At 39.4% G+C, this 23,146-nt stretch overlaps 1 protein-coding gene across 4 annotated transcripts in view; it reads right to left on the bottom strand.

The window, feature by feature from the left end:
• Nucleotides 1–899: 899 nt before the first annotated feature.
• tmem63c (transmembrane protein 63C) overlaps nucleotides 900–23,146 on the bottom strand; it is a 180,952-nt gene continuing 158,705 nt past the window's right edge. For all 4 annotated transcript variants that reach the window (XM_051920106.1, XM_051920109.1, XM_051920107.1 and 1 more), the window contains 12 exons: nucleotides 20,412–20,545; nucleotides 20,016–20,138; nucleotides 19,781–19,934; nucleotides 18,167–18,273; nucleotides 11,535–11,621; nucleotides 11,132–11,197; nucleotides 10,875–11,037; nucleotides 7,754–7,859; nucleotides 6,910–7,077; nucleotides 6,611–6,726; nucleotides 6,266–6,340; nucleotides 900–6,174 (listed from right to left, as the gene is read on the bottom strand). In XM_051920106.1, coding sequence (XP_051776066.1) covers nucleotides 5,983–6,174; nucleotides 6,266–6,340; nucleotides 6,611–6,726; nucleotides 6,910–7,077; nucleotides 7,754–7,859; nucleotides 10,875–11,037; nucleotides 11,132–11,197; nucleotides 11,535–11,621; nucleotides 18,167–18,273; nucleotides 19,781–19,934; nucleotides 20,016–20,138; nucleotides 20,412–20,545 — 1,491 coding nt within the window. In that variant the 3' untranslated portion in view covers nucleotides 900–5,982. The remainder of the gene's footprint in view (nucleotides 6,175–6,265; nucleotides 6,341–6,610; nucleotides 6,727–6,909; nucleotides 7,078–7,753; nucleotides 7,860–10,874; nucleotides 11,038–11,131; nucleotides 11,198–11,534; nucleotides 11,622–18,166; nucleotides 18,274–19,780; nucleotides 19,935–20,015; nucleotides 20,139–20,411; nucleotides 20,546–23,146) is intronic.

The following is a 23,146-nucleotide window of genomic DNA, read 5'->3' as shown; positions in this document are numbered from 1 at the left end:
AGAACTGATATGCTGGCAGGATGAAGACACAAAATCATTTCCAAGCACATGGAATATCAAGAATATTTGGTAGCAACACTTCAAAGTACAACCAAATTACTAAGGTGAATCCATTTTGATACAACAGCAGTGGCATCAGTGGAGCCTGTGCATCTAAAACAGGAACTTATGGACACACCAGGCATTTGGGCTAAGAGGTAAGAATAATACTGGAACAAATGAAGACATTTTGGTGTAACAGATTCATTAACCGTTTGGTGCTGAAAGTGATGTCGTAAATATATAGATTGTGGCAGGTGGCCGGCGCCCATGCCCGGCTGGGATGCCCCTGCAGCATATTTTCCAGGGCAGCAAGGATGGGAAACCCAGTATCTCCCCCTGGACGCTAGATGGCAGCCTCCCTGGGTTGCAGCGGTGCCTCGGACTCCCCCAGGGCTTCATGGGGGTTGGAGTTTTGTGCAGCCCTGTTGGGTTCCACAGGTGCCGCCAAGGGGTGCTGCAGCTGGGACTCCTGAGCCCGTTTGGGCAGCCTATTCGCCATACCCGGAAGTGCAGCTGGATGTCGGCAATCAAGCACCTGGAGCACCTCCGGGTGGACTATAAATGGAGCCAGCAACCACCACTCAGCTACCAGAGTTTGGAGGAGGAGGACAAAACTTGTGGAGGAGTGGTGGTGGTGGTGGAAGAGAGAGAGAAGAGTGTTTTGGTGTTGTACTTTGTGCTTTGGGACTTTGTTGTGGCTGGGGGACACGGGGAAGATGTGCCCTCCAGGTGAAGAAAATAAAAATGTATTTTTATACGTGCCTCCCGTGTCCAATCTGTGTCAGGTCGGGCACAATATAGCGCCTTTGTTACAAGATGTATCTTCAGAGTCCACAATTTCTTCATTAGACCAGAAGTTATCTTTCAAAATTAATTTTATTAAATGTGGCAGCAGAACATTGCCTCAATTTTTTTTTTTGCTTTAAGCACATATACCTTTGACATTTCTCTTGGAGGGGGAGCAGAACAGAACACCAGCTTCAGTCCAAAGGATAACTTCCCACAAACATAAAAATTACATGCCCATGAAAAACAAAAATATACACTAGCTAAATAAAATGATAACAACATGAAAAGACTTACAAGTCTTGACAAAAATGACAGTAAATTAGAGGTACTTCACACAAGAATAATCTTGCATCTGTCCGAGACCATTTATAGTTCCAAAAAACATCCTTCCTTTCTTCCTTACTTCTAACCAATTTTCTTAAAATGATCTTTTATATCTTAACATTTCACCAGCTGTAGTAAAAGCAGATTTCTTTAAAGATGAATTTATGTAATAATAGCAAGTTTCCCAAGGGTCAGAAATGGCAACCCATCAACTTTGGTCCCAGAAAGCCACTAGGTAGTCCACCTTTTTTCAATTGTTGCTCAATTGTTTTAGGGCGCAAATAATCACAAAATATCAAAAGCAGTGCTACAAACACCAGCTGCAGACCTGCGTTGTGAGGATCGTCAGTGGGTTCAATTCAAGTTAGCTTCTTCTGTTTTGTTATTTTTAAAATTATTGAATTGTTTTTGTTGTTGAAGTCAGTTGCTCTGCTCCCCAGCTCTGGAACTCACTACCATCTGAGCTTAGAAATATTGAATCATTCTCACTTTTCAAATCTAAACTTAAAACTGCTCTGTCTGTATTTTAGTTTTGATAAAATGTTTGTTTTATATATTGTTCGGTGTCCTTGAGTGTTTAGAAAGGCGCCTACGAATAAACAAAATGTTTTATTATTATTCTGCATTGCTTTAGGCTTGCAAGGATGCTTTCCCTTTGCAATGTCTCACTATGCATCTGTCAATTGATAATATTCCAAATAAAAGATGGACAGAATACTGTCTGCTTTATACTTAAAACAATAAAAGTAAGATCATCAATAAAAAGAATTGTTAGGAATGTCAGATTACCAACTATGCACTTTGACCACGATTTCAGGTTCACTATTTTATCAATGGTAGCCCAACCAACTGAACCTTGCTTGTCTCGGTTTTACAGATTCTCTTTAGTGTGCTCTAATTTCTGCCACTGATAAAAAACAGAACTTATTAGCAGCAAATAGAAAGACACTCTCACTGGTTACATCCAGTAGTGACACAATGTCCACCTTCAACGTGCCTGTAGACACCAAGAGAGCAAACTACAGAGTGGCGACTTGTACCTCTAAAGAATGACTCTCCAAACATAAAATCATCATCTTATGGGTTGGCTTAATTGGAATCTTTTGGAAACACTGGGACCTTTTTTTGGGTTGTTTATAATTTTATCATCCACAAATATACTTAACCATCCATCCATCCATCCATTTTCCAACCCGCTGAATCCGAACACAGGGTCACGGGGGTCTGCTGGAGCCAATCCCAGCCAACACAGGGCACAAGGCAGGGAACCAATCCTGGGCAGGGTGCCAACCCACCGCAGGACACACACAAATACACCCACACACCAAGCACACACTAGGGCCAATTTAGAATCACCAATCCACCTCAACCTGCATGTCTTTGGACTGTGGGAGGAAACCGGAGCGCCCGGAGGAAACCCACGCAGACACAGGGAGAACATGCAAACTCCACGCAGGGAGGACCCGGGAAGCGAACCCAGGTCCCCAGATCTCCCAACTGCGAGGCAGCAGCGCTACCCACTGCGCCACCGTGCCGCCCTATACTTAACCAGCTTAACTCAATTTTAAAGTTCTAGTCATTGCGTCTCTCCCGGCATCACTCAGGCAAGAATCAGCTCTGGCTGTTGCCCCATTCAACTGCACAGCACAATTCTTTAAATGCTCGAGCTCAGTCACACAGGGCCAGTTTAGAGTTGCCAGTCAAGCTGGTGGGCAGACCCCTGGCATGCTAAGAAACAGCATCTCTCTCACAGGAAGTATGTGACTTGATTAGTAAATGCATAACTAACGTGAGGAAATGCATGATGCAGGATGATCTATACAAACAGGAAAAGCTAGCGAGTCTAAGTTAAGGAAGACAACAAAGATGGACAATCAGTGCACACTAAATGGAAACAGCTTCGCGGTTGGCTCTTCTAATGCACAGAAATCAAACAGTCCTACATAAAAGAAATCAAGAAACTGGAGAGGCTCACGGGTTTGACTTAAAATACTGCTCGATTGGACTTTTTGGGGCTGGTCAACATGGTGCTTTGCAAAACCAGAAAAAGTGCCTTGTGCAACCTCAACAAAGATGGATGGACCATATTGTGACCCTTAGGAAATTTAGTTGGTCAAGACAAAGATAGGAAGTTGAGTTGGAACACCAGCACCACCTGGGGTACCCCCATGATTCTCAATAATGAGGTGTTGGATAAACACTACTAGGTGTCATAAAGGGCGTTGACGTGCAAAGAACCAAGCTGGATAGCTCTGGAATATTCTCAGATATAACCCATCATCTCCAACGGCTGTTATAGGCAAACTGCATCTAGAAACGGACAGCCATAACTCAGAAAGTCCCATGTGACTTTCTGCTATTTTTTTTTCTGGGGTGTGGGGACATTTAGCACAATTCAAAAACTGGTGGAGTGCAGGGTTAGGTTTAGAAAGATCCACGCCACACTATCAAAAAACCTATGCAGGTACAAACAGCCAGAGCATCATGGGGTGGTGTATGGATAAGATGTATGCGTGGAAAGAGATCTGGGATGCGCCCATTTCCACAAAGGAGAAGACAGTGTATGATGGAGTCAGACATTCAGCCTTTCAGTTGCCACATAAGCACAGAGAAGCTAAAAGAAAGGTTACAAAGAGCAGCAAGTCTCAGGATCCCCTACGGTTTAGGCTGGGGGAACACAGAGGAGCAAGGCACCACAACTGCTTTCATCCTTGGCATTCACTGGAGTAACTGAGGCAGAAGGTCACGAATGTTCATAAGGTCACTCTCTAAAACTTCTTTCAGAAAAAAACATGGCAGCATTTCTAAATCTACCAAATATGAAACACATTAAGATGGCACTTGGAACTAAATGCCAGAAAAGGAGGAGATTATGAATTTTTCATTATCGTTTTGAAAATGAATCACAGGCCTGTTCATGTTGAGTGCAGTGTCCAACAAAGGGGAGAATTGTTCCTCATGTCCATATGATTCTCATTAGTTCCTCAGGCCTCATGGTAATGTAAGACCTGAGCATCAATACATAGGAGCAAAAGAAAATGTAGGCAGCAGTTCAAATATGAAAAATGTTAGCAAATGCAAGAAAAAAAAGCTTTGATAATTACTTCTCCTTCCATATTTCAAAATGATCTTCTGTTGATCTTAATTCCACAAAACATGATCAAATAATCTGCAGTCATCACATATTAAAGTGGTTACCATGGGTGGCAAGAGCTATTGTCTGAACTCCAAGAGACAGAGGTCCATTGCTGTCTGGATTACCATCCGCATGAGTTTTCTCCAGACATGATGAAATCATGTCATAGATGTCCCTTAGGTTAACAGGTCATTCTGCATTTGCCTGATATGTGTGTGGGTTTAAGTGCACCCTAAGATGTTCTGAAATGGAAAAGGCAGCTTCAGAAAATGGATGGATATCTCTTGATACTTCTGTGCAAGTCTCCATCAGCCACTTACATTAACACACAACTCATTTTCTGAATTGTCTCTCTCGATTACATGGATAAAGTCAACTGAAGAACACATACACATGTTCATACAGGGACTATTTCAGAGCTGTCAGCAAACATTTAGCATCTCACGTTTTTCAGATGTGGGATTAAGTCAAAGAGCTCAAAGAACTAAACTCAGAATTCTGGATCAGTGAGGCACTGTGTGAGTGTGTAATCCTAGACATGTTGCATAATTATTAAAAAGAGACATAGTCAAAAATGCAAAAACAAGTTTTCCTTTGACCTTTTCCATTTGTTTCTGAGGATTATGACTCTGATTGACCAGGAGACAAACATGCATTAAGGTTCAGTTCATTTTTCCTGAAAATGTAAACAGCACTTGTGAGAGTCGTGGTACCAAGGTTCTGTATCTGTGTGTGTGGTTCTCTATGATGTGCATTCTAGGTATGTGGTACTCTAGTGCCTTGTAACTCTCCCAGATGTGGTATGGGGTCAGTTTTCTTAGATGGATACTCTGCTTTAGAAAAGGAGTGTAGGGCAGTGGGGTGGTAAATCTGGTGTGCTTTAAGCTCCACCAGAACATGTTATGGGAAGACTGGTGTCTGTTTAGTTATTCCAGAGTTGCTGTGTGGGAGGATGTCTCAGACTGCTCTTAGCCATTCCATATGTAGATTGTGGCTAATATGTATACATGGGTATTTCCTGAATGGCATGCTGGTGGCTCTTCCATATCTTTTGATATTTTGGCTGTTTCAGTCTTGGCATGCTCACTTTTTGACTGTTCCAAAGATGTACATTTAAGTTATTTCATGCTTTTTGGCTCTTCCATATGTATAATGTGCGGTGCAGGGGAGGTCTCAGATTGGTGCTGTTTTGGCCAATCCAGATGTAAAACGATGGAGTAGGCGTCTCAATGCAGAATACTTTTAGCTCTCCCACAAACAGCCTGTGGGGAGAAAGTGTTACATATGAAGCTAGTCTTATGCTGGCTTTGAGAAAAGCAGTGGTGGCTTTTACTGTGGACACTATTTCAGTCGGTGCAGCTCTGAAGTGGTTGCTCAGGACAGAAGCAAGACAAGAGTAAGAGTTAAAAATTAAATCCCTTTCCATGAACGTAAAAGAAGTCTATCTAAGAATGCAGGAAATCTTCAAACATGATGCCCAGCTCACTCATTCAAGCCCATATCTTAACTTGCTGGAGTGACCGTGTTGCAGGGGTCAGTTTTCCAAAGGCTGTGGCTACAGGCTGCGTGCCATGCAAAATGAGGCTCCACCAAGACCTTTCAGAGCAACTGGCAGACTTGTCTTCATGGGAGAGGCCACTGGGCGAATAGAAAATTTCTTTGTCCTACTGTACTGTTGCCTACAATCATTGCTACTGGTATCCGATTTCACTCTCAACCAACGGCTCTGTGGAATAGTCTGTCTCAAAAGTCTGAGGCTGATTCTCCTCTTCATGTCGTGAACCTTCAGTCCTGTTTCCCATGGTGCCATAGCTGTGATGAGCTGGAGATGCCATTGGGGTCAGACCCAGCTCTGGTTCTTGAAGCACTGAAGCAACAAACACCTGGGGAAATAAAATGGATAAAAACATTTAGTGCAACAGTTAATTAGCCATAAGCCAAATAACCATGATGCACAAAAAAGTTAAAACCTACATTTGAGTTGGGTGTGGAAGAGACACTGCACCTCTCTGTATCAGTAAAGATACCTTCTGTGTGCTGATCTGACATCTGTAACAGGAGAACATCAAAGAACAATAAAGTGACACGTCAATTCCATCCTGAACCTGCCATTCCCAATAGCAGAAGGCACACATTCAGCTGCCCTGCCCATTTTGAAATTCCCTCCTCTTCACGTAGCTCCATGTTTTGATATTCAAATATGAAGAAGCCTGAGAATAGTGACCATAACTCGTATGCACTTCTATCATTGCTCTTTCGTTTGACACTGCGGTTGATGACTGAACATTCCAAACAAATTCAGGCTTTTGTTTTATTTACCTGGTAGCTGACTGGTTTCTTGGGCTGGAATCTCCTCAGACAAAACCCAAATAGTGAGAACGTGATACAGAAAAGCAGCGCAACAAATGTGAAGAGAGTAATGGGGCGAACTGGTCCTGGAAAATGATAAAATAGTTTGGTAAGGACTGAAACAGTGAGAAACGAGATGTAAACACATCTTTGCACTGCTTGTCACTTTGCCTAACACAACCAAACTCTAAAATAATGTCAACAACTTCTAATGCTACTGTTTTTTTCTTTTATTCAGCAATAACTGATAAAAACCAAATGATGTTTACCTAACCGCAGAACTGAGAAGAAGAGCAGCCAGAACATGCAGAGACTTGGTGCCACGATCACCTGGGTAATAGCTGCTGAATGGATGCGCTGGCTTAGCTTTGTTGGCACATAAGCGTAGTAAATGTTGTATCGATCCACCAAGTGCTTAAGGATCATATACAAGAGACCTGTAGGCAAAAAGCAACACCAAAACATTTTTGGGTCAAGCAAGTCACAGCAGCTGTGTGCATCCCAGTCATTCATCTAGAGATGTTTTTAAAAACTAATGCTTGACTGGCATGTACTCAGGGTTCTTGGCCACAAGAGTTGCCAGCAAGAGAGAACAGAGTTAATTTCATTCACCCTTACAGAAAGTGGGATATTCTCTAGCATTTTGAGATGATGTTGAGGTGCTTTTCTTCAGCCCCCAATATTACTGCATGTACTTATCCTTGTTAGCTTTGTAGAGCATCTTCTGATGGTACTTAAACTGAAAAGTGCTACTAAAAACAAAAATCCCGAGTGTCATAGGGACACCATGAACAGCATAACAGTCTTTACCAAGAACAGATTTTGTATACCCTCATTTCCTATTTTGGGTTCTAAGCCAGTGATCCCATCATGTCTCCCTTAATGAAATCTCAGTGGTACACCTAGCCAGCCATAAAAGTTAAGAACATGTGGTGAGTGCACTGAGAGAACATTATTGCCCGTTTTATGCTCTGACAAAACTCAAATAATTACCTAATGTACATTATATCTACTCAGGCTTGCAAGTAGACACATCAATGACTAATGTGCAGAAGCTTTCATTGCATAAGATTCCCTCATGCATCATTTCATAGTGAAAACAGACAATCTTACCGAAAGGGACGATGATGGGACACGTAATACTATAAGTCATGCTCACAGCAAAAATGCACATAGTCCATGCGTACTCCAGACCAAACTGGAACTCGTAAGCTTGGTTCTAGTGAAGAAAAACACAAACAGTTAATATTACCCAAATAAGCCAATCAATGTGATAGATAGATAGATAGATAGATAGATAGATAGATAGATAGATAGATAGATAGATAGATAGATAGATAGATAGATAGATAGATAGATAGATACTTTATTAATCCCAAGGGGAAATTCACAATTGTTTGAAAGCACAAGGTAGAGGCATCATTCATACATCTATCCATTTTCAGGAGCTGCTTTATCTATTACAGGGTGGCAGGGAATTCTAGTTTATTTAATTTTCCTGGACACAAAGAAGAAACCAATGCCAAATGGCACACTAGGTTCTTTATGGGGCACTCTTCAGCAAACTGCCACACTGGGCTAATTTAAACTCTCCTATGCTTCTTTGGGATGTAGAAGGAGACTGGAGCACCATAAGAATCCCAGATACATGGATAACAGAAAGACTCCATTTGATGAGTAAATGAGCTATGAACCTGTGAATCAGTAACTCCTTTGTCACCTTAGTGTCACTGATTCTCATACCCACTTAATCCAGTTCAGAGTTGTGTGGGTCACTTCTATACAGTAAGGCCAAGGGCTTATGCACATCTCTCCATATTTTGGCTACACATCTGTGGTCAGTGGTCCAGATGTATAAGTAATGATTCCAATAACAATGTGTTAAGTGCAGAAGACATTGCGACTGATATCATAAGTTCTCCACATTGATTTGAACATTTCTTTTACAGCTGACAAATGGTTGAGAATTAATAAAAACTTTCAAACAAACATAGCAAATGTGTTTATTTCCAATCACTTTCCTTTGCAAAATCTGCCAAAATGAGGCCATGGTGTCACAAACGGCAAAACCTTTTTCACACTATACAGTATATACACTGGTGCAAAAAAGTATTTAGTCAGCCACCAATTGTGCAAGTTCTCCCACTTAAAAAGATGAGAGAGGCCTGTAATTTTCATCATAGGTATACCTCAACTATGAGGTATGGCTGCTAGAAAAGATTGGAAAGAGTTGAAAAATATTTTGTAAGAAATCAGCAGCTTTTATTTGAAGCATACTTTCATTATTATTTCTTTGACTCCATCAACATATTTTTTCTTTATTGCTTATGGAGAAATTACTGTCATAGGATCTTGTTAAAAGAATGTAAATTATATTGAGTTAAATGGAAGTTTTCGTAAACTGAATTTTATCATAAATCAGTACAATTCTAGCATTGCAGGAGAGTCTAAAAATGACAAATATGATTGTGATTGATTAGTCTTTTCATAAGTTATGAGTTCCACTGACAGACTCAAACAAATACAGAGACATCATACTGAAAATGGTCAAATTGTGTTGTGGGAAGCCTAAAATGTGATCTTTTCACTCCATTAAAATATGTTCTGTTATATTGCTTATGGAGAAATTAGAGTTGTTATCACTATGACTCTGACATTAATACACAAGTTTATGATAAAAGAAAAAAAAGAGGACAGTCTGCTCCACTCAGATAGCCTCTAACACCCACTATTCTGCTTAGATAATGATGTAATAAATCTTAGTCATTCAAGACAAATCATTGTTTTGAAGTAACATTTTCTGTTACAACATAAACCTGACAGGAGTACCTTAACAAAGGACATCTATTGCAAGAACCGTTACTGCCCCCATCAAAATGTCTTAGCTAATGTGTTATGGTGTGATACGTGATTCAGTCAGAATGCCATCTGTTGCAACTCAGGATAAACTCTGACCTCCTGTGAGAGTCGGAATTGTGAATTTTTCAATGAAGAAACAGGCAGTGCTTATAAAGATAAGCATTGCTCATTCCAGGAATAAAACAGATGGCAGAAGTAAGGAAAAAGAGACTCAGGGACTCTTCATCTACTACTTAAAACCAGATGGATGTGTTGTGCAGTATGTCAATTTCATAAAATACATGATTCATCATATAGCACCAAAATCCTTCATCAGTCTGCAGCATGAGCAAAACTAACACCCTTGTGTGTCATTTTCCAGAAAAGCTGCTGATCCTAGAGAGGTATGTGGGCGTTAGCAATGTCATGGTGGAAAACACTGACAATAGACTTGGTGAGGGAAGCTTCTGACATTAATTGGATCAAGGAGGGATGTGTTTTACAGAAAGAATTGCCTAAGATAACTAAATGACCAAGAGGGAACCACATGGAGTGATATACTGTATGCGATAAAATCAGAAGGATACTCAAGTCCTACAAGAAGGGTATCCACCCGAGAATTTCAAACCGTTTGCTACTACTTGAATGCTATTGCTGCTTCAAAAGACAACAGGCATAAAAATAAGCAGGTGACACAAGGGCAAGGAATTGATTTTTTGACAAGGATATAGACTGTACATAACGGGGAAAGGAGATGGATGACGCTTAAATAATAGCAGTAATTATGATTCATGACCCCTCACAACTCTAGTGCCAAGCCTGGATTAAGACCCCTACAGGCCCCTGGGTAACTTAGCTCCTTAACAGATGGTTGACAAAGTTTTAACAAAGCAGTAGTTTAATGATGCACAGTATTTTCTGCTCTTGTGTTCAGCGCTTAGGGACTCTATTGTTTCATCAATAGAGCAATTGGTTCATCAATGGGAACTGGTTTCCCATTGGTCATTTCAGTGTGGCAATATTTGATTGTTTCATTAAGCAGGGCAGACACCTCTTGGTCTGTTTGGCACTTGGAGTGTACATCGTTTCATTGAGTAGGGTGGGGTCCCCCTTAGTTAATTTGCTGCGTGGAGACTATGAGCACACCCAGAACACCATGATGGTAGATCTGCCCATGTCTAATCCCATCTGTTAGCAGGCAAAGTAATCATTTGCTGCCGACCAACTTAAAGAAAACCGTAACTTCTAGTTAGGATGATTTTAGCCAACATGGACTTTTCCAAAAAACTTAATTTTAATTTTACAAATTAGAAGGCATCAGCAGTATAAATCTCTGAGTCACAAACTACACTGGAAATGTGTCATTTTTGATTCTATCTTCTAGGAGGACACATACCCTTTTAACATGAATACGCTCTGCCTCAGATTTAGCAAAACACAGTCGTGTTGCATATACTAGAAGGCCTGGAATTCTGAGGAGCTCCATGGCTGTCCCGATCAGACTGGACGTGATTACATAGTTCACGAAGAAAGCGCCATTGTCTGGCAGAAATACACACCTATAGGGGAGAAGAGAAGAGAACAGAAAAAGTCTGCTGAGTACAGTTATGTCAAAAACTAGCTTGTAATTATGTTTAAAGGTATAGTACTTACTGGAACTTGATATCAGCCTCATCAAGAAACTTATTGTCAAAAAGCCACCGAAAGAACAAATCCAAGCTGGAAGATAAAGATAAAATATGCAGTCTTTATTTGAGAATATACTGTATAGAGCTATCCACTCATTCATTACACAGTAGCTCTCTGGATATTCCCAGTCTGAGAGAGGATCTAAATCTGAATGGGATGCAACTCCACTTCGAGACAAAATGGCATACACAATCATACCAAGCTAATCTACAGTCACCACTTAACCTAACATGCACATCTTTAAAATGTGAGAAGAAAGAACAAGTCCAGGAAAAAATGCTCTTTTGCAGTTTTAAGGTAGAATGTGCTTAACAAATAATAAAAAGGTCAGATCAGTTTGTTGATTGCTACCTGAAACTAAGCTCACCTTGAAAGGCCGAGGGAAGGCAGAATGATGACCATGAAAACCAAAAAAAAGTAGCACTTGTGCATCGTCATCTGATTCTCATTGGATCTGAAACACAGTAAAGACACTACTGGTTAAGCATATCTATTGGACACAAACAGGACAATTGCTGCTGTGGACACTGTAAATTAAAAACATGTCCACCTAACCCATGCGTGACGTATACTAGTCAAAAATACACCCAAATAGAAATATATTTATTTACTTTTAAATTATCCTAGAGCACTTTACCTGTGTAGCAAGGCACAATTTTTATGAATAAAAACTTGAACAATACTAGGTTTAATCACCTGCTTAAAGTTACAAAGTGGATTCCAATCATACTCCTTAAACATTAGCTTACAAGGTTTACAATAACATCCTTCTCCTTCCTATAACTGGTGAAAAATGGAGAGTACTTCAAAAAACCCCATCAGAAGCAGGAAGCAGCCCTGAATTGGAGGCCAGTCCACCACAGAGCACATTTTAATATACACAGCCATATTCATTCATTCCAGCATAATTAAGAGTAACCAATCAGCTCTACTGCTTGGAGAAAACTACAGATTCATGGGAGGAACAGCAGACTCCACACTGAAGGCATACTAGCCAAGAATTTAAATAGGTTGAAGCACTGCAAGGTGACAATGCTATTGATTGTACTTTATTAAAGTATACATGCAGAAAAATACACCCTTCTAAGTCTGATCAGTTTAACTACAAATATATTAATAAACTTATGATTTGTAAGTTATCCAAGACTTTGGTCTCTGCCAAATAAAAATAAGATAAAATTTGGTTGGGTATGCAGTCCTCTTTTGTGTGTAAACCCATATGCAACGTCTATCAGTGTCCACCACTTTAAAAGATCAAGAAGCCTTACCAGTGAAAAATCCAAATTAAAGAAATATTTCAGGTTATTGTGCTGCTGATTAGTTCTGTTACATAACTTCATGTTTTCCCCCATGTCAATTAGTTTCACCCACACTGCTACAAAATCGACTCTGCATAAAAAGTACAATTTACAGGTTTTACAGGTTCTTGTCTACAACTTCCATCCATACTCTTCCGCTTATCCGAGGTCGGGTCGTGGGGGCAGCAGCTTGAGCAGAGATGCCCAGACATCCCTCTCTCCGGCCACTTCTTCTAGCTCTTCCGGGAGAATCCCAAGGCGTTCCCAGGCCAGCCGGGAGACATAGTCCCTCCAGCGTGTCCTGGGTCTTCCCCGGTGCCTCCTCCCGGTTAGACGTGCCCGGAACACCTCACCAGGGAGGAGTCCAGGAGGCATCCTGATCAGATGCCCGAGCCACCTCATCTGACTCCTCTCGATGTGGAGGAGCAGTGGCTCTACTCTGAGCTCCTCCCGGATGACTGAGCTTCTCACCCTATCTTTAAGGGAAAGCCCAGACACCCTGCGGAGGAAACTCATTTCAGCTGCTTGTATTCGCTTGTATTATTGTATGTCTACAACTTTCAGATAGAATAAATTGGAATATGAGTCATATTGAACAGGGGAATTGGGAAGGAAAGATCTTGCTGAGACAAACAACTTGAACTCTATCAGCACATGTTGGAGAGAACAATGTTGAGGACAACTTTGAGAAAATGCAAAATAGTACTGACATTAAAATAATGATTGAGATGAGTAAACTGAAGTGCAGACTCGATTCACTAGGGTGCTCAACTTGATGATCTGAAAGATATGTTAAGATCTCATGTGGAACAAGTCAAACATTCATGTAGGGGGGAGTGGCCCTAGAAGATTAATGTACAGTTGAAAATCAAACAATGGAATTGGATGACACGACAAGAAGAAACATTTTTTTTTGCTATTTCAGAAGGTTCAGAGACCTTCAGGGTAATCCATTTGGATTTATCTCTGACTTTTTAATAAAAATCTTAGGTGATGCTATTAATTAGAGACTGGAAACAGAAAGAGCTCATAACTTGCCCGCAAGGTGGTCGCAAGTTACAAAGAAAGGAGAAATTCTTTTTGAGGATGCTTGATTTTGTATCTATTTATTTTTCTACAACTCTGTGATGGCCAGTGCGATATCCTTTGCTGTGGTGTGCTGGGTCTGTAACATTATTTCAAGAAAAGCCCAACAAATCAACAAACTAAATAAAAGGACAGGCTCAGCTATGGGATTCACTCTGGACCTCCTGGAGGTAGTAGCGAAGGAGGGAATGAAGACAAAACTGTGTGCAATTATAAACAATGCTGCACATCCTCTCTCTGTGACACATTGAGTAACGTCAGCCAACAAATCATTCAGCTGAAGTGTGTTAAGAAACACTACTGGGGCTCCTTTATACCAACAGCAATCACTGGGACTGGGACAGCCAAGTCAGAAGTGTTTTCTTCTTTTCAATTTTTTTTCCTTATTTGTCATTCTGGTGTGTGTTCAGACCATAGTGTGTATGTGTGTGTGTGTGTATGTATATTTATTTTTATCTATTTATATGTTTCATGAACTGCGGACAAACAAAGTTCTATCAATCTTGACTCTTCTGTAGCAACTGCTATAAAGACAGCCTCTTATATTTGATTAAACATAAGCTGTGTGAGGCAGGAATCAGTTAAGCTCTGCTTTTCCAGGCCAAGATGAGGATTCACAAACATTTAAAGAGGTTGAGAAAAAAACTGTGCAACCTCTTCCTTGTTATATCCAAAACCTGCACAGGATCAGTGTTTAACTAATATAAACGAATCAATTTGTAATCTTTTTACTACATTATCAATTACTGTCATGGTACTCACGGCTAGACAACCTTCTACAATGCAGGGAAAGACCTTTCCCTATCAGTGTTTCAGGCAAGGAACAGAGTTCAATAATTCAAAGCATTCACTCTTCATCAATTTGTACAAAACACGCTGTAATTCAGCAGTACACTGGATACACCTGTCAAATTGAAACGACCTAAAATACATCAGCTATTGAACTGTAATTGTGACTGATGCCAGGCAACTTTGGCCTCACTCTGGCATATGTTCTGGGACTGTCCAAAATTAAAACCCCTTTAGGAAAAGCTTGTTTTCCTCATCTATCAGATAATGTAGGAGTTATTATAATTACAAGTCCTGTTACAGCATTGTTTGGAGTTATTTCAGATTAGTTTAGACCAATGGTTCACAACCTTTTCTATGCCCTGCACCCCAAAAAAATTTTAATTATGTTCGCACCCCCTACAAAAGTAATATCACATTTGAAGATGAAAAAGTTAAATTTGCAATTTTTGAATCACAAATTGAAGCACATACAGTACTGTGGGTGAATGAGTTGAATTAAAAAAATAGGCTTTTAATTTAAATATAAATCAAGCAATTTACCTTTATAACATTCAATAATCTAGTAAATGTGTCCCCCGAGAAGCTTAGACACTTTATTGATGATCATGGGGTTAGGGAATCATGTGAAGCATCAAACACCCTGATGAAATGACACACAATCAACGATCATGTGTTTTGGTGGTTTGGAGACCCCAGTGAAACAACGGGCGCCGGAGTGCTGCTAACCAATAAAACACAGTCAACAAGCTTTGTTTCCCAATAACACCGGCACACACAATTCAAAAACAAATACGGTGCACAGTTAAAATGGCTGCGCTGCTGCCAGGATTGCCAGCTGAATGTAAACAGCAGATGTTGCATCCAGTTAAGTCTCCATTGTCCACTCCTCTGGCAAAAATGTGAAACAAACTTTGAAATCAGTGACGTTTTACAATCAGAGCTTGCACAGAAATCAATACTTGATCTGGCCAATCTCTAAAAATCATTACAAGGTCCAAATTCCATTCTCTTTAAAAAAGTTATTTGCCTTTACAAACGCTCAACCTGCAGCAAGGAACCTGAGAGAACACGCATTTCTGCAGCTCGTTCACAGGTGACAGTTGTGTGCGCAATGTTTGATTCTTTTCATATGATAGAACAAGAGCACTAATTAATAAATGACCTTCAAATGACAGCCCACTGTTAGACACCGACTGCACTACGATAAAGTTGGATTACAAACCTCACACTATTTTGGCGCATTGCAATGTACCCTTCGTCTTTGTCACATCTCCCGAAATGTCATTTCATACCCACTGGGAGTGTGGGCACCCAAGGTTGGGAAACTCTTCTTTAGACTATCTAGTGATAAACTGACCATTACTTTCTACTTTATATGGTATGTGCATCAACTTAATTTGTTCAATTGTAAGAATTCTAATGCACCTTCTGTAACTCATTAAGAAAATGATGTATAATCTAAAACTAAAAAATAATATTTCATTTGCGTGGAACTATGCACAGCTTCTTTAGACTTTTGGAAGAATTCATTAATGTTATTCTAAAGTAAATCTGCTGGGCTCCTGCCTGTGTTCCTAATAAACTAGTACTGTTTTAATTAAAAAGAGGTTGTGTGACACAGTGAGACTCTTTTTACTACTAATTAGCCCAGTTATGGGTGAGGGTGGGGGCTTAATGTGGTTTATGACTAGAAATCTTAACTGCTTCAGTGATATATGGGACTGACTGTATTCCTGACTGAACAGACTTTTAAATCTCCTAATTTTGTTTCTCTGAAACCTGTTTGATTGTCATATTATAACACTTCCTTTGTAAGGCATACTTTTGGAATAAATAAAACATTAAAAAAAGAAACGGCCTTTCTACAAAATAAATATCTTTTAAAGGTTGAAAAAATCAAGGACACATCTTTAAGTCTACAGTAAACTGCCTGTCTAAATATATGCCTTAGCTAAATCTTGATATTATTTATACTTCTTTACAAAATGTTAAACTAAAACTGCAGGAAATATTTAATTACATAAATAGTGCCTTTGCCCCATAATTTTCTTTCATGTTCTATAATTTAGCAATGCAGGATTCCAAAGGTTGTAATCAAAGTTCTCTCTGCTATCTCTTCTCCATACCACAAAGACTCAGCTGCATTCCAGGCTCCCATCAAATGAGTCTCTGCGGAGGTGCAGAGTTTAGGGGGCTTGCATTTCTTCCTCAGTTGTGCAGTCACAAGTACAGTATTTGTGAGTGTGTCTCTCCTTGAGAATGAACACACTACTTTGTCTTTACATGTGTACACTGACAGACTTCATTATATTAACATGCTCTTGTCAGAATGAATGCATTCTTCTGTTTGCACACATGTGCATGCATGTATTTATGTACAGTATCTATATGAATACATTCATTTGATTATTTGTCCATCCATCCATTATCCAACCCGCTATATCCTAACTACAGGGTCACGGGGTCTGCTGGAGCCAATCCCAGCCAACACAGGGCGCAAGGCAGGAAGCAAACCCTGGGCAGGGCACCAGCCCACCACAGGACACACACACACACACACACGAGGGACAATTTAGGATCGCCAATGCACCTAACCTGCATGTCTTTGGACTGTGGGAGGAAACCCACGCAGACACGGGGAGAACATGCAAACTCCATGCAGAGAGGACCTGGGAAGCAAACCCAGTCTCCTTACTGCGAGGCAGCAGCGCTACCACTGCGCCACCATGCCGCCCCTGATTATTTGTATTCAACCTTTTATATATGGGTAAAGATGTTTGCCTTTTGCATCTTTACTTGAGCATGCATTTATATGTCTGTATGAGTATGCGTATGCATGTCTGTATTTCTCACAAACGTTTGTAATTTATTTATTTATTGTTCTACACATGTTCTTATTGAACAGGCAAATGTGCATATGCATCTGTATGCACATACATTCATATTTGTACAGCACATACAGTAGGTACACATGAATGTGACTGTGGATTTACATGTTTGCCTGTTCACTTGCATACTTGACAGAATTCATGTTGGGTATTTGTGTGTGCCTTTCACAGTTTCAAAAAAGACTACAGCTGAATGAATACCCTCATTTTGTGTAAGAGTGAAAATATGCACTGACAGATGTCACTGTGTATTTACTTATATGTTGCTTAATGTCCAGGTTTCCACAAATTTGCCAGTTAGCTCTATAAGAAACAAACAAGCCCACAGTGTGTGGCAGCTTAAAATAAGGTACAGGCCTAGAGTACAATAATCTCTGTTTTCCAAGTGACAGCTTTATCAACATATTCTGAATGAGAAGAACAAGGCAAAAATTACTGCAGTTGAGTGAGAGGGATCTCCATGGCAACACCACATCGCATTCACTGAAGGCAGCATCCTTCATTCTGCAAGTTCTAAGGCAAAGTGAGTCCAAGCTCTGAATATTTACTGAATGGTAAAGACTGATGCCTACACAATCTTTCAGTGGCACATGGACATCTATAGCATACACAGCAAAGTGCATTTCCTGTGCCAATATAATTACACTAATAAAAGAGTACAATTAGTTCAGTTCAGGGTCAACATTCACCAAGTTTTATCAATCCAAGATGCATCAGACACAGCTTGATAAGCATATTTAAAAATGGAAAAGACATCTTGGTATAGACAAAACTATATGTGTATGCTAAATTGTGTTCACTTTCTTTATGTTTCATACATTTTTTAACTCAAATGTGCTGTGACAGAGGAGTGCACTTCATCAGACACCAATATACTGTATAGTTATTAGCTACTATTTTTGTTATATTTTTATAGTTTTGGCCTGTTGCAATACCTGGTCCACTGTGACTCCAAGAAGGCAGAATAATAGACAATGAATGGCAGAAGAACAGAGAAGGCCCAAAGCAATAATGTAGGGAAGAACTGTGTCACAATGGGGTTCTGTAAACATGGAAAAGACAAAAGAGTTATCACATGACTGACTGAATATTTTATATATATATATTGCAAAAACATGGAGTAAACAAGTCTTCTCCTGAGACCCTGTTATCATTGGTTCCAGCTCTAACTGAAGCTAGTGATTCCTCAACACACCTTTCTACTAAGGCTGACTGTGATCCACACAGGTTAATGATGTAGAAGTCCATTGTTGATCACCAAACTAGGGTTTGTCATATATGAACATTATTTTATGTTTGATGTAGAAAAAGTCACCTTTGAACTAGAAGGTACTGTCTTACAAGGCATCAATTTATACAACATCTATTACAATTCCAAAGTACTTTCCATGAAAAGGTATGCTAAACTAATGTACTCTGGAAAACTGTACACCAGAAAGTCACAAGGCTGTATGTTGAAATTCTACACTTCCTGTGAGCTGGTCACTGGTACTCTAGTAACGCCACTTTTCTTCTAAGAGAAGGCCCCAGAAACAAGCTAAAGGTTTGGCTCTAGGTGTTTTTTACAAGGGACAATTGTAAAGTAGTTGTAACTTGTACACTGATTTGTGTAAATTAAAATTACATTGATTTTGCTCATATTCATGAGGAAGATAAGAAGGAAAGTAGTGTAGTGCTAATTTTCTTTTTTTGCTGTTTGGCTTTTAATTTTTTCCTATTGCTTTCAGGCAGGTACAGTACTCTTTTCTTCCAGCATTTTTGACCATTTGCCTAAATACTCTCTCCATATGAATAATATTCGTAAGATGTATTTAAAACCATCAGTCTGAATTTCAAGTACTTAAAATTAAACTTATAATGGAACAGAAGTTTAAAAAAAAAGGTAAAACCTAAAGTGAGTATTTAAAAATAGCCCCAAAAAAGGGTTTATGGTGACACAAACTATATTGAAGGTATTTCCATCTACACATAGAGGGTATTTCCACCTTCACATAGAGGGGGCAAACCAAACTAGCCATGAACATTTCTTGGGTGGTTCCAGAAAAAAGAAAGTGGAAATAAAACAGGATTTATCCTGGTTCCTGGTACAGATGAGCAATGGACACTTTGGAAATTGGAAGGTCTGCCTCTCTAGTATTGCTGTAAGCCTCCTTTAACAGCCACAGCCCAATTTACACATGAGGATGCTGGATTTTCAGTCCCAGCTATTCCATAGCAGCTACATGTAATGACTGGTATTTACATTCAAGGCCTAAACTGTACCTGCCTTTTACTAAGCTAGAGCAAGCCTTGCCACTGTCTTCCATTATTAGAGTATTACAGAGGACATAAGAAATCCAATTGATCATTTCAATTTATGTAAACTGCACTAAACTCTTCATTCTACATATTTGGTTATGGCCAACTTGGGCTGATCTGATATATGCACTGTTGTAATTCAACATTTCTAAGTGGCACAGTAAATGAACTACACTATTTCAAAAATAGCTGCAGCAGTAGCACAAAGCCCTAAAAGGCAAAACCATTTATCACATATGCCCAGCACCCACCCTGAGACTCTCCACTGGCCGTGTGACATTAAACTTGTCCATGGTGTTGACAATGATGGCAGGTGTAGTAAGGAAGAAGAGAAGGAAAAACAGGCACAGGTTCACAAGGATGCAGCGGATCCACCACTTGGTACCTCGAACTGACAGGTTCTCCCTATAAGACACAAGCTAGACATTATGACAATGAAAAACTGAAAGTAAACACTGGCAACTTTGAGCTGGATGTATTGCTTACCAGATGATGTCATTGGGTGCCGGGGCATACTGCACCCCCCACTTGTAGGATTTGACAACAGTTGTAATGCTAGATTGCTGTAGACTTTGGCGGCAAGGGGTCTGACTATAATCTTTGACAATCCTAGAAGCAAAGGACAGCGTTCAGAGAGAGAGAAGGAGAAGTTTACAAATAGTCTCCGGGTAAATCGGGGGGTGTGTTTGTGTGTGACTGGTGATGTCCTACTTGCTGCCTTGTATGGCTGGAAAAATGTATACAAGATCCCCCTAATGATGTGTGTTAATGTTTTTGATTACTTTTCAAAGGTTTAGACAAGTCTAACATTATTTAAAACATATTTTGCTTACTCTTTCAACCACAGAACATTGGCAACACCATCACCACCTTTATACATACACAGCAGTCATCCTCTCATCCTGGAAGGTGACAAAGGCCATCTCAAGGCGCTTTAGAGTAATGCGGTTCTTCTCGGCATTAAACTCGTCTGTCAATTTCTCCTCCAGCTCACTGTAATACTGCTCAGCATCCACCTAAGGATGAAGAAATTAGTTAATTGAGATCATATTAATCAATTCACTTATAGTTGAACATCACTTTGCATGGCAATCTATGAATGATCCAAAGTTACACTAATCCATAGAACAAACCACTGATGCAGCACCATGCTGGAAAGCTGGGTCCTGGACTAGGTAGTGGTGCATTAAAGCGAAATTACAGGACTGTATATTTTATATGCTTTCCTGCTTTATCAATTATAATGCCCTTTGAGTTAGTCAATCAAAATATACATACACTTTGGACCATTCTGTACATTGTGAGAGCTCAGAAAAGAAAATGTCCAGCATTCTTCCTAGCCCTTAGGTAGTGGCCAAATCGTATACGGGTGCCTCAGCTCCTTTTGCGTAGGTGATATGTAATGATGACACTTGAAATGGTTTAAAAACTCCAGAGACCCCAGGAATAAATCAAGATAAGGACAACATCTACTTACAAAGTACAATATAGTACAGACAGACAGACAGACAGATAGGAAATACACTATATAACAGACAAACAGATAGATAGATAGATAGATAGATAGATAGATAGATAGATAGATAGATAGATAGATAGATAGATAGATAGATAGGAAATACACTATATAACAGACAGACAGACAGACAGACAGATAGGAAATACACTATATAACAGACAAACAGATAGATAGATAGATAGATAGATAGATAGATAGATAGATAGATAGATAGATAGATAGATAGATAGATAGGAAATACACTATATAACAGACAGACAGACAGACAGACAGACAGACAGACAGACAGACAGATAGATAGATAGATAGATAGATAGATAGATAGATAGATAGATAGATAGATAGAGGATTTTTTTACAGAAACTCAATAATTTGGGAAAACCATAATATCTGTTAATTTTATTAAGTGCAAAATTGATGTACAGAGCTTAAGCTTTCAACGCATTCAGTCAATTTTTGGGGAGGTGGAGGGGATATTTAGGAAAATAGTTAAGATTTAGATAGGTAATGGGTTTTATGGGAACTCTGAAAACACACAATGTAAGCCACAATAAATTCCAAAATAAGAGCTGAACTTTTGAACAAGTCATGAACTTTGTAATCTGAAACTTAAGCACAGATCTGAAATGTTGGCCTGAAATTCCACTGACACAGAAATGTTTTAGCACAGTGTGAGACAGAGACACAGACAGAAAGATAATGAGCAAATGAAAAACTGGCTTAGGATCGGTTCTTGCTTCTTGCAAGCTTGTCCATGAAAAACCAGGTCCAGCTAATGACAGTATTCTGCATATCCAGCTTCCTCTTCACACTTTCTCCATTTGTATGAAAGCAGTTTTACAATGGAGTTTAAAGTTTCACGTTTTAGGCATCCCCAAGCGAGATGTAACCATTTCCAGGGTGATGTCTACTTATGTTTCAATCTCTCTACTCATTAAACTACGAGTATTTGTCACATTTCAAACTTATCCTAATTCTGTAAAGGCAGAATCCTACAGCTTTTGAACAAAACTAGCTCAGAGCAACTTCTAGGTTATTGAAAACATTTTTCTTTTCATTTTTAACCAGAAATGACACAAAAAAGTTCCTCTTCAAAAGTTATGGGAGGTATTTTCTGCAAAAAAGAAAGTGAAAATTAAAATTATAAAATGAAAATGCAATCTCTCTTTTGCAATTTCATTTTCAACGTCTGCACACAAGTCAATTTTCATTTTTGCAGACAATACCTCCCATAAAAAGTACTGCATGTTTCAAACAAAAGTTGTAGATAATTAAAAGATTTATACAATTTTTAAAAATTTCCAGTCTGTCATCATGTCATGTCAACTTCTAACCTGCTTAATCCAGTCCAAGGTCCTGGGGTGGCTGGAGTCTGCCTCAGCTAGCATAGGGTGCAAGGCAGGAACAAACCCTGGTCAGGGCGCCAGTCAGTCGCAGTACTAATACACGCAAACACACTAAACACACACTAGGGCCAATTTATTGTCACCAATTCACCTAACCAGTACATCTTTGAAGAGTGGGGGGAAACCCACACAGACACAGGAAGAACATGAAAACTCCATGTAGTGAGGACCCGGGACATGAACCCTACCCTACATCACCATGTCATCCAGCCTGTCATCATTTTCAGAAAAATTGCACTGAATAAATATTATCAGTATATGGATCATTTTTTTTCTTTTCCACCATTTTTGAGTAATGAAATAAACCTTTAAAATATGGCTGACAAGACCTAACCTGTCCACTCTGTGGTACTCTGCCTTTGCTTTCATGCACTTTACTGATGTTTATATCAGTTTTTATACAAATATGAACAAAGGAGCACAGATGAGTTGATAAAGAGAGTCATTAGAGTATGGAGTAAAATGTGGGGACCCCCAGGCTGTATTTTTTTTCTTTTTGGAGAGTTCCATAAAGTCTGTCATGTTCTGTGAAGTACAGTGAAGGTGATTTCTTAGCCATAACTATATTAAATAAATATATACAGTATATATATAAAGTTATAATTTTAATCATATTTATCTTTTATTTTTATAGTCAGAGATGACATTTTGCTGGGTAATTTCAATTCACATCTCTATTTGAAAATTATGAA

The sequence above is a fragment of the Erpetoichthys calabaricus genome, chromosome 16 (assembly GCF_900747795.2).
Source record: "Erpetoichthys calabaricus chromosome 16, fErpCal1.3, whole genome shotgun sequence".
In the NCBI taxonomy this organism is placed as follows: domain Eukaryota; kingdom Metazoa; phylum Chordata; class Cladistia; order Polypteriformes; family Polypteridae; genus Erpetoichthys; species Erpetoichthys calabaricus.
This window is presented reverse-complemented; position numbering and strand designations above follow the sequence as displayed.